At 35.7% G+C, this 14,954-nt stretch overlaps 1 protein-coding gene across 2 annotated transcripts in view; it reads right to left on the bottom strand.

Annotated features, from left to right (window-relative positions):
- postna (periostin, osteoblast specific factor a) overlaps window positions 1–14,648 on the bottom strand; it is a 44,780-nt gene extending 30,132 nt beyond the window's left edge. The window contains exons 1-7 of one of the 2 annotated variants that reach the window (XM_087806956.1): window positions 14,432–14,648; window positions 12,486–12,584; window positions 1,890–1,954; window positions 1,673–1,830; window positions 1,436–1,600; window positions 1,216–1,362; window positions 1–57 (exon numbers count right to left, since the gene is read on the bottom strand). The exon at window positions 1–57 is cut by the window's left edge and continues 85 nt beyond it. In XM_087806956.1, coding sequence (XP_087663082.1) covers window positions 1–57; window positions 1,216–1,362; window positions 1,436–1,600; window positions 1,673–1,830; window positions 1,890–1,954; window positions 12,486–12,584; window positions 14,432–14,550 — 810 coding nt within the window. In that variant the 5' untranslated portion in view covers window positions 14,551–14,648. The remainder of the gene's footprint in view (window positions 58–1,215; window positions 1,363–1,435; window positions 1,601–1,672; window positions 1,831–1,889; window positions 1,955–12,485; window positions 12,585–14,431) is intronic. The other variant, XM_087806955.1, reaches the window with a different exon arrangement.
- Window positions 14,649–14,954: the final 306 nt, after the last annotated feature.

Raw genomic sequence — 14,954 nt, 5'->3', positions numbered from 1 at the left:
AGTGAAGTGACCCGGCTGGTCCAGCTTGTCCGTCAAGCCCGAGGCCTGCACAGCATCCTGGACACGATGGAAGAGACAAGTGTGTCGTTGATACCTTGAGGTTTAAGAGAAGCTCTACGTTCCTTGCCTTGTTTGAAGTACTCGCTCGGAGTCATGCGTGTATTTTCATTCGTTTTTTTATCAAGTACATCTACTACTGGACAATGTGTAAAATACATACTATGGCGAGGTAGTACAAGGAAACAATTTAAAGTATTTTGGTGTCATAAGAATATTGAACGTTATAATTGAATCTTTTAAATGTTTAAACCTTTACATTGAAATGTTAAATAATTGAATTCAATAATTTCTTTATTGAAATCTTAGATTTCCTTTTTTTTAAATAATCGAAATTCAATATATTTTTAATTTGTGGTCTTTTAAATTAAGTATATAAAGTATATAGTATATAAATAGTGTCACCAGACATTACCAACAGAGTACTGAGCTACTTGACTAAAAAGTCACGTGATCGCCTGCCTGTCGCGTGATTGGCTGAAAGTTCTATCAAGGAGTAGCAACTTGTATAGGCCCTATTATATCAACATTTTTATATTGAATTTAAAAGGATACTTGTTAAAAAATATTCAATTTAGAAATTTTTTTTTTGGATTAGTGGAATTTCAATATCAAACTCTATGTGTAAAAAAAAGTTGTAAATGTTCTCTTTTTTTTAATTCAATTTATTTTCTTCTAAACAAAAGCAAATCTCACTTTTCGATCAATAAATTATTGAATTAAAATATTCCATTTAAGAATATATATATTTATTGGAATTAGAATTTTTTACAAAAACATAATTCATTTAAAAAATGTGTTTCATTGTTTTTTTGTTATAAATGATTAAAAGAACCTTGTTTTAATGTAGAAATGATTGAATTAAATTATTAAATAAAAACAAATGTTACATTTAAATATGGAAATGATTGAATTAAGTTATTTTAAAGAAAAATTGGAACACAAAAATCAAATTAATTTAGAAAATATTTACATTTTTGAATAATTAAAAAAGTACAATATCTAAAACTGATTCATAACAAAAAATAAAATCCTAAGAAAAAACGTGTTATATATTAAAATGTAAAAATTCAACCATTGAATATTCTGATGGGATATATAAATATAAATACTTCTATAAAAATAACACGATGTCAAATATCAAAGTGTGTGACGCACGTTAAAGGACGACAGCTGCCGATTGGTCTCCAGCGTGTCCTTGATGGTACTGGCCACTGCGGTGATGACCCGGTCGATCACGTGCACGACGCCGTTGGTGGACACCTGGTTCCCGTGGATGATCCTGGCGCAGTTGACCGTCACGACCTTCACGGGGAGAGAGAAGACACTTTGGTGACCTTGAGAGTCTTTCAATGGAGACCTTCAATGAGAGTCTGACCCCGCTGGAGTAGTGGTTGATGAAGAGACCCTGGTCCCTGAACATGGACTTGACGGACAGGTTGTCCTTCAGGTCTTTGGTCAGCAGGCGCCGGTCCACCATGTGGAAGTGGAGAGCGTTGACCAGCTCCGTGTTGACGTTGCCGACCAGAGCCGACCGGACGCTCTGGAGGAAGGAGAAAAAAAAAAACAACCAAATTGATTTCAAAGCTTTTATTTTGAAAATCCGGCGACTCACGGGCACCAGCTGGTCCCAGGCGTCGTCGCTGGGAGCGAACATGGTGAAGGATCCCCGGCCTTCGATCTGGTCCCTCAGTTTGGAGATCTCGGCGTATCGCTGAGTGGTGGTGGCGCCGACGAGCCCCAGGGTGCCGTAGACGTGGTCGATGGGAGCGACTGATGAAACATGTGGTCGTTCGTAAAAAGTACTTATAGTTGTGGTTTCTGTGACGTACCTGCAGGGCAGCCCTTCATCCCGTCCAGAGCCATGTAGCCGGGGCAGCACTCGTACAACACCTCCCTGACCAGGAGGAAGACGCGTTTAAGAACAAGTCTGTACCTTCAGAATGAAGTGTTTGTTTATAATTATTCCACTTTTTCACCATCAAATCAGACCCTTTGACTGTATGTAGGTGACCCTCATGAGGTCGAAGGTCATGTGGAAACTATTTTGACTGTGTTTATACAGTATTTGTTTTGTGTATTAATAGTTCAACTATAAATATGTTTTATTGGGTTTTTGTTTTCCATTGTCGTGATTATTTATGTCCTTTAAGTATATATGTGTAGTATTGTCCAGTACTTGACTCTGGTGTTGTGATAGTGTAGTAACAAGTATATATGTGTAGTATTGTCCAGTACTTGACTCTGGTGTTGTGATAGTGTAGTAACAAGTATATATGTGTAGTATTGTCCAGTACTTGACTCTGGTGTTGTGATAGTGTAGTAACAAGTATATATGTGTAGTATTGTCCAGTACTTGACTCTGGTGTTGTGATAGTGTAGTAACAAGTATATATGTGTAGTATTGTCCAGTACTTGTCTCTGGTGTTGTGATAGTGTAGTAACAAGTATATATGTGTAGTATTGTCCAGTACTTGACTCTGGTGTTGTGATAGTGTAGTAACAAGTATATATGTGTAGTATTGTCCAGTACTTGTCTCTGGTGTTGTGAAACTGTAGTAACAAGTATATATGTGTAGTATTGTCCAGTACTTCACTCTGGTGTTGTGATGGTGTAGTAACAAGTATATATGTGTAGTATTGTCCAGTACTTGACTCTGGTGTTGTGATAGTGTAGTAACAAGTATATATGTGTAGTATTGTCCAGTACTTCACTCTAGTGTTGTGATAGTGTAGTAACAAGTATATATGTGTAGTATTGTCCAGTACTTGACTCTGGTGTTGTGATAGTGTAGTAACAAGTATATATGTTTAGTATTTTCCAGTACTTGACTCTGGTGTTGTGATAGTGTAGTAACAAGTATATATGTTTAGTATTTTCCAGTACTTGACTCTGGTGTTGTGATAGTGTAGTAACAAGTATATATGTGTAGTATTGTCCAGTACTTGACTCTGGTGTTGTGATAGTGTAGTAACAAGTATTAATGTGTAGTATTGTCCAGTACTTGACTCTGGTGTTGTGATAATGTAGTAACAAGTATATATGTTTAGTATTGTCCAGTACTTGACTCTGGTGTTGTGATAGTGTAGTATCAAGTATATATGTGTAGTATTGTCCAGTACTTGACTCTGGTGTTGTGATAGTGTAGTAACAAGTATATATGTGTAGTATTGTCCAGTACTTCACTCTGGTGTTGTGATAGTGTAGTAACAAGTATATATGTGTAGTATTGTCCAGTACTTGACTCTGGTGTTGTGATAGTGTAGTAACAAGTATATATGTGTAGTATTGTCCAGTACTTGACTCTGGTTTTGTGATAGTGTAGTAACAAGTATATATGTGTAGTATTGTCCAGTACTTGACTCTGGTGTTGTGATAGTGTAGTAACAAGTATATATGTGTAGTATTGTCCAGTACTTGACTCTGGTGTTGTGATAGTGTAGTAACAAGTATATATGTGTAGTATTGTCCAGTACTTGACTCTGGTGTTGTGATAGTGTAGTAACAAGTATATATGTTTAGTATTGTCCAGTACTTGACTCTGGTGTTGTGATAGTGTAGTAACAAGTATATATGTGTAATATTGTCCAGTACTTGACTCTGGTGTTGTGATAATGTAGTAACAAGTATATATGTTTAGTATTGTCCAGTACTTGACTCTGGTGTTGTGATAGTGTAGTAACAAGTATATATGTGTAGTATTGTCCAGTACTTCACTCTGGTGTTGTGATAGTGTAGTAACAAGTATATATGTGTAGTATTGTCCAGTACTTGACTCTGGTGTTGTGATAGTGTAGTAACAAGTATATATGTGTAGTATTGTCCAGTACTTGACTCTGGTTTTGTGATAGTGTAGTAACAAGTATATATGTGTAGTATTGTCCAGTACTTGACTCTGGTGTTGTGATAGTGTAGTAACAAGTATATATGTGTAGTATTGTCCAGTACTTGACTCTGGTGTTGTGATAGTGTAGTAACAAGTATTAATGTGTAGTATTGTCCAGTACTTGACTCTGGTGTTGTAGTATTTACAGAACACATGACTCTTGATGAAGTCGTAACTGCTTTCATTTGTTTTCAAACCAAAATATGTCCAAACATCAACTTTAGAAATCTGCCGCAATCACTGTATCCTCTCGTCCTCAGTCATCACGTGATTTCACCGTTCATGTCGCTGTGAAGGACGAAACGAGTGCTGCCATCTAGAGGCCGGCGGTTTAATTGCAACAAAAAAATTAAAAAAATGTAAATGTTTATTATTGATTTAGATTTCATGCACTTGTTTCTTGTTTATATCATGTGTTCGTTAACTCAGAATAATTTATTTTCAAAACTGTGATGACGCAACTTTTTACTGGATTCCCTTCACCAAGTCTGCATCATGAAAAAGAAGAAGAAAAAGAAAGAGAGAGAGAGCGAGAGAGAGAGAGAGAGAGAGAGAGAGAGAGAGGGAGAGAGAGAGAGGGAGAGAGAGAAAGAGAGAGAGAGAGAGAGAGAGAGAGAGAGAGAGAGAAAGAGTGAGAGGGAGAGAGAGAGAGAAAGAGAGAGAGAGAGAGAGAGGGAGAGAGAGAGAAAGAGAGAGAGAGAGAGAGAGAGAGAGAGAGGGAGAGAGAGAGAGAGAGAAAGAGTGAGAGAGAGAGAGAGAGAGAGCGAGAGAGAGAGAGAGAGAGAGAGGAGGCTCCAGCGAGATTAGGAGACGTTCTTTACATCCTTGATTTATGTATTTAAACTGCACAGAGAACTTCCAAAATAAATATCTTTAGCAGTTAAAACTAGATACAAATTCACCAGGAAATTTGATTTAATATTTATTTTATTGTGTGTAGTTCGTATTATATTCTCCCCGTGTTATGTGGGTTTACTCCGGACACTCCGGTTTCCTCCCACAGTCCAAAAACAAACAGAGGTCGATCGAGAACTTGAGGGGAATTATCTATAGGTATGAGTGTGTGTGTGAATGGTTGTCTGTCTTCGTGGCGTCCTGTCCAGGGTGTCCCCCTGCCTCTCGCCCTATGAAACTGGGATAGACTCCAGTCTCCCCACGACCCCCATAAGTGCATAACTACACATATATACTTGTTACTACACTATCACAACACTGGAGTCAAGTACTGGACAATACTACACATATATCCTTGTTACTACACTATCACAACACCAGAGTCAAGTACTGGACAATACTACACATATATACTTGTTACTACACTATCACAACACTGGAGTCAAGTACTGGACAATACTACACATATATACTTGTTACTAAAGTTTCACAACACCAGAGTCAAGTACTCGACAATACTACACATATATCCTTGTTACTACACTATCACAACACCAGAGTCAAGTACTCGACAATACTACACATATATCCTTGTTACTACACTATCACAACACCAGAGTCAAGTACTCGACACTACTACATATATATCCTTGTTACTACACTATCACAACACCAGAGTCAAGTACTCGACAATACTACACATATATCCTTGTTACTACACTATCACAACACCAGAGTCAAGTATAAACTGTATCGTTGCCCCTGTATCGTGATACTGTATCGCCAGATTCTAGATACTACACATCAATATTTGCAACACCTTCATAAGACAGAATCTCTTCGGGGAAAATACATTTAGATCTAGGTTAACAAACTTTAAACGCAAGTAATTAAAAGATTCTCGTTACAACTGAGGACGAGAGGATACGGTGAGTCCAGCAGTTTTAAAGCTGATGTTTGGACATATTTTGGTTTGAAAACAAATGAAATCAGTTACGACTTCGTCAAGAGTCATGTGGTCTGTAAATACTACAACACCAGAGTTAAGTACTGGACAATACTACACATATATACTTGTTACTACACTATCACAACACCAGAGTCAAGTACTGGACAATACTACACATATATACTTGTTACTACACTATCACAACACCAGAGTCAAGTACTGGACAATACTACACATATATACTTGTTACTACAGTATCACAACACCAGAGTTAAGTAATGGACAATACTACACATATATACTTGTTACTACAGTATCACAACACCAGAGTCAAGTACTGGACAATACTACACATATATACTTGTTACTACACTATCACAACACCAGAGTCAAGTACTGGACAATACTACACATATATACTTGTTACTACACTATCACAACACCAGAGTCAAGTACTGGACAATACTACACATATATATAAACTGGGATAGACTCCAGTCTCCCCGCGACCCCCATAAGTGATAAAGCGATAGACAATGAATGAATATCTTTTTCCCCAATCAAACATCTCATCTCCAACACTGGATCTACAGGTCAGGACTGTAGGACCGTCAGTGAGACACGTGGGAAACGAGAGGTTTGGACTCCAGGTCCAGTGGATTCTTGACGCTCCTCGCCTCACGTTCTCACTCCTGCTCTTGCTCAAGAGCTGCTGCTGCAGCTGTTTGTTTTCTCTCAGGGATTTATGATGAATGTAAAAACGGACGAAAACACTTACATCAGAAGAATCGAAAATCATGGTCGACTTCTTCCAGCTACTCCCCGAGATGACTCACGTGTGGTGGCGCCGGTCCAGCGGGCTCCATGTTTGTTTATCTTGCAGCAGATATTCCACTGTGTTCCACCTAAGAAGCCGTGGATGTATGTTGAGCTATCGGGGTCTAGCCAGCTGCGATGATGTCATCGCTCCCTGGCGGGGCGTCCTGACAGAATAATGGACCAGAAACAGAACCGGTCGTGGCACCAGAACCCGGGGCCTCTGGCGCCGTCGCTGCTTCGTGAAAATACGATTTTTCTGATGTAAGTCAGTGTTGGAGCTGAACACGAGTCATAAAACATATTCCTGAGAGTTTAGAAAATATTTTTTTTTTCAACAGCACTGTGAATTGGCGATGACTGAGGACGAGAGGATACAGTGACTCCAGCAGATTTTAAAGCTGATGTTTGGACATATTTTGGTTTGAAAACAAATGAAAGCAGATTTGACTTCGTCAAGAGTCATGTGGTCTGTAAATACTACAACACCAGAGTCAAGTACTGGACAATACTACAAATATATACTTGTTACTACACTATCACAACACTGGAGTCAAGTACTGGACAATACTACACATATATCCTTGTTACTACACTATCACAACACTGGAGTCAAGTACTGGACAATACTACACATATATCCTTGTTACTACACTATCACAACACCAGAGTCAAGTACTCGACAATACTACACGTATATCCTTGTTACTACACTATCACAACACCAGAGTCAAGTACTGGACAATACTACACATATATACTTGTTACTACACTATCACAACACCAGAGTCAAGTACTGGACAATACTAAACATATATACTTGTTACTACACTATCACAACACCAGAGTCAAGTACTGGACAATACTACACATATATACTTGTTACTACACTATCACAACACCAGAGTCAAGTACTGGACAATACTACAAATATATACTTGTTACTACACTATCACAACACTGGAGTCAAGTACTGGACAATACTACACATATATCCTTGTTACTACACTATCACAACACTGGAGTCAAGTACTGGACAATACTACACATATATCCTTGTTACTACACTATCACAACACCAGAGTCAAGTACTCGACAATACTACACGTATATCCTTGTTACTACACTATCACAACACCAGAGTCAAGTACTGGACAATACTACACATATATACTTGTTACTACACTATCACAACACCAGAGTCAAGTACTGGACAATACTAAACATATATACTTGTTACTACACTATCACAACACCAGAGTCAAGTACTGGACAATACTACACATATATACTTGTTACTACACTATCACAACACCAGAGTCAAGTACTGGACAATACTAAACATATATACTTGTTACTACACTATCACAACACCAGAGTCAAGTACTGGACAATACTACACATATATCCTTGTTACTACACTATCACAACACCAGAGTCAAGTACTGGACAATACTACACATATATACTTGTTACTACACTATCACAACACCAGAGTCAAGTACTGGACAATACTACACATATATACTTGTTACTACACTATCACAACACCAGAGTCAAGTACTGGACAATACTACAAATATATCCTTGTTACTACACTATCACAACACCAGAGTCAAGTACTCGACAATACTACACATATATCCTTGTTACTACACTATCACAACACCAGAGTCAAGTACTGGACAATACTACACATATATACTTGTTACTACACTATCACAACACCAGAGTCAAGTACTGGACAATACTACACATATATACTTGTTACTACACTATCACAACACCAGAGTCAAGTACTGGACAATACTACACATATATACTTTTTACTACACTATCACAACACCAGAGTCAAGTACTGGACAATACTACACATATACCCTTGTTACTACACTATCACAACACCAGAGTCAAGTACTGGACAATACTACACATATATACTTGTTACTACACTATCACAACACCAGAGTCAAGTACTGGACAATACTACACATATATACTTGTTACTTCACTATCACAAGACCAGAGTCAAGTACTCGACAATATCATAGTTTTTTAATAGTTTGTATTTAAGTAAAGTGCGCGCGAAACAAAAATAATTTGATTGCATGCAAATATTCACTTTGTTTGTTCATTTTTGTGTTGTTTTGCAGTCATAAAGTAGCAGCTAAAGTAAAAATAAAATCCCGCCAGATCCTAGCGAAGACTGAGGATGAGAGGATACAGTGACTCCAGCAGCTTTTAAAGCTGATGTTTGGACATATTTTGGTTTGAAAACAAATGACAGCAGTTACGACTTCGTCAAGAGTCATGTGATCTGTAAATACTACAACACCAGAGTCAAGTACTGGACAATACTACACATAAATCCTTGTTCCTACACTATCACAACACCAGAGTCAAGTACTGGACAATACTACAAATATATACTTGTTACTACACTATCACAACACTGGAGTCAAGTACTGGACAATACTACACATATATCCTTGTTACTACACTATCACAACACTGGAGTCAAGTACTGGACAATACTACACATATATACTTGTTACTAAAGTTTCACAACACCAGAGTCAAGTACTCGACAATACTACACGTATATCCTTGTTACTACACTATCACAACACCAGAGTCAAGTACTCGACAATACTACACATATATCCTTGTTACTACACTATCACAACACTGGAGTCAAGTACTGGACAATACTACACATATATACTTGTTACTAAAGTTTCACAACACCAGAGTCAAGTACTCGACAATACTACACGTATATCCTTGTTACTACACTATCACAACACCAGAGTCAAGTACTCGACAATACTACACATATATCCTTGTTACTACACTATCACAACACCAGAGTCAAGTACTGGACAATACTACACATATATACTTGTTACTACACTATCACAACACTAGAGTCAAGTACTGGACAATACTACACATATATACTTGTTACTACACTATCACAACACCAGAGTCAAGTACTGGACAATACTACACATATATACTTGTTACTACACTATCACAACACCAGAGTCAAGTACTGGACAATACTACACATATATACTTGTTACTACACTATCACAACACTAGAGTCAAGTACTGGACAATACTACACATATATACTTGTTACTACACTATCACAACACCAGAGTCAAGTACTGGACAATACTACACATATATACTTGTTACTACACTATCACAACACCAGAGTCAAGTACTGGACAATACTACACATATATACTTGTTACTACACTATCACAACACCAGAGTCAAGTACTGGACAATACTACACATATATACTTGTTACTACACTATCACAACACCAGAGTCAAGTACTGGACAATACTACACATACTACACACATATATACTTATTTCTGCAGTATCTCTATATATGGTACTGTGATATGGATCGTTTCCTCAGATACTTTCTTTAACATTCCTGCGGTGCAGCAAGAACTCGCCTCAGATTTGTAGATTATTTCAATTTCCGAATCAAAAGATTACATTAAAATCAATTGCGGTCGCAGCAGAAAGTTTTCCGTGTCCTTGTGCATGAAGGCAGGACTGGACACTGTTGGCCTGAATCACCAGCTGGGGGTCGACATGGAAAGTTTTTCGGGTTCTTTCTCATTACATCTGATCGACCTTGAAGCTCACGTCAAGCATCCCATAATCTCCCCTAATCACTCGTCATCCCTGAATTACACTGTCGTTAAGGAACCTCAAGGGTTGTGTCGTGGTTTTGAAAGTATATTGTTGAGGAAATGAAAGGATTGTGTTTAGATATTTGTGGGTAAAAGTCTGACATTAGTGAGTGAAGGAGGAAACATTGTGGATTATTTACAAACAGCTTTCTTTGATCCACTGTGAAGGTCAAAAGAAACAGAGCCAATGAAGGAGGAAAATATGGAAGTACATCAGTTTCATCAGTATATTGAATTTTTAAAACAATGTATTTTTATTGAAATGTGTTGAATTATTATTATTATTATTGTTTTATTTTTTAAATAATAATTTCCATATTGAAAGAATCAGTTTTTTTTTTTTTAAACACCTTGTTTTAAATATAATCTACTGATAGAATCTTTTAATTACCAAAAAATCATAAGAAATGTAATAAAAATGTATAAACATTTTATTTGTTTCCATCTAAATTCACCAAAAAAAAACGATTTTTGGTTAAATGCAAGTATTAAAAAATATTCCAACATTTAACCTTTATAAACAGAGAAATGATTAAAAATCAACCTTTGAATAAATCTAAAATATTTATTTCAATTAATAATCAATAGTTATTTAATGCTTAAAATATCAACAATATTCTAATAAATAAAAAATAAAGTTTGACTTTTATTTTTTTAATTGAAGTTTTTTTTTTATTGAAATTTAATTGATTTAATTAAAATGTATAATTAAAGCCATTAAATATTTCTTATGTTGCTGATTTACTTGTACTAGAGTAATAATCAAATATTAATAATTAATAATCTGTGGTCACATGATGTTCTTCCAAATCTTTCAAAAAGATTAAAAGTTTGTTGATAATAACCACGATAATGATGATCTCGACACTAGTTATTATTATAAATTGAATGTATTTATTTTGGATTAATAACTGAGACTAAATCCTGAGTCAAACAGTTTTCCTCTCGGCAGCTCCGGTCGAGCCTTGACCTCCAGTCGGAGAACCGAACATGTGACCTCCAGGACAAGAACCCGAAACCCTAACGTGACCCAAATCATAATTTCTCTCGGGGGTCAGAGGTCAGATGCAGCTGGAGGGTCAGACAAGTGGGGACACGGTGTGCATTTGAACTCAGACGGTTTCCGAAGGCTGTCCAGGTGAGCGGTGGCGGGGTCGGAGGTCAAGTGGTGCGCACAGAAGAATGTCCTTGAAGTGTGTGACCGAGTGTCATCGTTTCAAATTCTTTTGACTCATTTGAGCTTTAATCCTAAAGTTGACCTTTGACACTGAACATTCTAACATAGTTCGACACATGGACAAAAACTACAGGAAAATACAAATGTATTCATTAAAAATGAAACTTTGAAACATTTATTTGCTTTATATCATTATAGTATTACCTCAGTGTGTACTTAGATTTTGTTATTTATCTATTATTATCAATCATTTTTACCTTTTATAAACAAATAAATATATTTAATTTCATTAAGATTCATGAGGTACAGGAACAAAACAAGCAGCTTCTGCTACAATTATATAACTATTTAATCGTAATATTAATAATAATTACATAATAATTAATAATAAAAATAATAATAATAATTAATTCACTGACTTATTTTAATAATTTGTATACAATATATATTTTTTAAAGACACAAAAATGTAACTAAATAGATATATTTTCAGATATTAACACGTATTTCAAAAAGAAGTTGGAAAAACAAGTCTTTATAATGAAAAATATCAAATAAATACTCAATTCATATAAAGGGAAAAATCTCTTAACTCAGGAAAATGATGTCAGAACATGATCTATAGATTTATAATCCATGTGTTTTCTGCTCTAGTAGAAGAACTCACATTTCTCCTGATCCTTTAAACCCTTCGCTTTACAATCAACTGTTACTTCCTTTTTTAAACTACATTATAAATGAAATGTATTCAAAGCTTCCCACTTGTATTTGATACAAAACAAGTTGAAACCATTTTGTTCTGGTGCTGAAGCATCTTGGGAGCGGATCAGTGACATCATGCAGACGGAGAAAGTGACACAAGAGGGATTTAGGGAAGAAGGGATGGGCAAGTTTGGGCAAAGAGCAAGAAGAAAGTGAGGAGTTCCAGCTCATGAAGTCACCAAAGTCCAACATTGTGAGTAAGAAAGTAAAAAAAAAGACTTACGCCTTCTTGCCGCAGATGGTTCCTTTGTACCAGTTCCTGCAGGTGCTGAAGTACTTCTTCTTGGTGCCCATGACTCGCTGCACAGCACACACATTTGGTCTGAGGCCCGGGAGAGAGACAGGAAATGAATGTTGGATTCACTTTTAATTAAAAATTGATTTATGTGTTTTGGAAATAATCCATTTGACTATTTTATATGTTATACATGTTGTCCCTGAGATATAGAAGTGGAAATAATATAATATATTTTTATTCTTTTACATATTTAGAAACAAAAACAGTAATTTAATTGATATTTAAGTAACATCAGGATCTTTTTTATATCGTTATAATCCCTTATATTGGTTAGTTTGTCATCAGTGTTCGTGTCAATAATATATATTTAAATCATCTTAAAATGATGATGAAATATGGTTAAAATTATGACTTTAATATTATTTCAACTACACTTTGACTCTTCAGACATAAAAGTTGTAAATTCAAAAATGTGTAAATAGGGTTAGAGTTAGATTCAGGGTTAGGGTCTGTCATCAGTGTTTGTGTCAATAATATATATTTAAATCATCTTAAGATGATGATGAAATATGGTTAAAATCATGACTTTTAATTTGGTTTTAACTGCACTTTGACTGTTCAGACCATGACATAAAATTTGTGAATTCAAAAATGTAAGTAGAGTTAGAGTTAGGATTAGGGTTTGTCACCAGAGTACTTGTCAATAATATATATATTTAAATAATCTTAAATTGGTCTAAAAATTTGGTTGAAATCATGACTTAAAATTTTGTTTTAACTACACTTTGACTGTTCAGACCATGACATAAAATTTGTGAATTAAAAAATGTAAGTAGGGTTAGAATTAGGATTAGGGTTTGTCACCAGAGTACTTGTCAATAATATATATATTTAAATAATCTTAAATTGGTCTAAAAATTTGGTTGAAATCATGACTTAAAAATTTGTTTTAAATACACTTTGACTGTTCAGACCATGACATAAAATTTGTGAATTAAAAAATGTAAGTAGGGTTAGAGTTAGGATTAGGCTTTGTCACCAGAGTACTTGTCAATAATATATATATTTAAATAATCTTAAATTGGTCTAAAAATGTGGTTGAAATCATGACTTAAAATTTTGTTTTAACTACACTTTGACTGTTCAGACCATGACATAAAATTTGTGAATTCAAAAATGTAAGTAGGGTTAGAGTTAGGATTAGGGTTTGTCACCAGAGTACTTGTCAATAATATATATATTTAAATAATCTTAAATTGGTCTAAAAATTTGGTTGAAATCATGACTTAAAATGTTGTTTTAAATACACTTTGACTGTTCAGACCATGACATAAAAGTTGTAAATTCAAAAATGTGTAAATAGGGTTAGGGTTAGAGTTAGGATTAGGGTCTGTCATCAATGTACTTGTCAATAATATATATATTTAAATAATCTTAAATTGGTCTAAAAATTTGGTTGAAATCATGACTTAAAATGTTGTTTTAACTACACTTTGACTGTTCAGACCATGACATAAAATTTGTGAATTAAAAAATGTAAGTAGGGTTAGAGTTAGGATTAGGGTTTGTCACCAGAGTACTTGTCAATAATATATATATTTAAATAATCTTAAATTGGTCTAAAAATTTGGTTGAAATCATGACTTAAAATTTTGTTTTAAATACACTTTGACTGTTCAGACCATGACATAAAAGTTGTAAATTCAAAAATGTGTAAATAGGGTTAGGGTTAGAGTTAGGATAAGGGTTTGTCATCAATGTACTTGTCAATAATATATATATTTAAATAATCTTAAATTGGTCTAAAAATATGGTTAAAACCATGACTTTAAATTATTTTAATGACACTTTGACTCTTCAGTCTGTGACACAAAAGATATCAATTGAAATAAAAGAGTATAAAATCATGTCCATCATGGGGTTCTCCTCACCCGTGGGTCCGGGCCCGGATGCGGCTGTGGGTCACGATCTTGTCGTAAGCCGATGAGTCCACTAGTCCTACGAGGGCCAGCGCCAGCAGCGCCAGAACCATCGACCCGAGCTGCTGCATCCTGCTGACTTATCAGTTTCCTCTCAACTGGAAATCCACGAGCTCCGGCCGCACTTGACTTTTAAACACACCCACACACTCGTCTGCACCCCCGACCAGAAAAAAAAGAAAAAAGACACCGGAGATGTGGGAGTTCTTACAGCAGCAGGACTCTGACTCGCATCAGTACCTCCTACTCTACTATCAAGTCGCACAGACTCATGTTTGAACCTCCATCACCTCCCAGAACACCAGCAACACCCTGGACCTTCAATCGTCGTTACACACTGTCAATAAAGTTTATTTAAATCCTCATAAACATGTGGATGTAGTCGTTCTTTTTAGTCCTGAAGCCTTGGCAGTGGAAGAAGTAAAATAACTTTTGAACGTCATCTGTTTCTCACTTCATGAATCTGTTGACGTTT

The sequence above is a fragment of the Callionymus lyra genome, chromosome 14 (assembly GCF_982586985.1).
Source record: "Callionymus lyra chromosome 14, fCalLyr1.hap1.1, whole genome shotgun sequence".
Classification (NCBI taxonomy): domain Eukaryota; kingdom Metazoa; phylum Chordata; class Actinopteri; order Syngnathiformes; family Callionymidae; genus Callionymus; species Callionymus lyra.
This window is presented reverse-complemented; position numbering and strand designations above follow the sequence as displayed.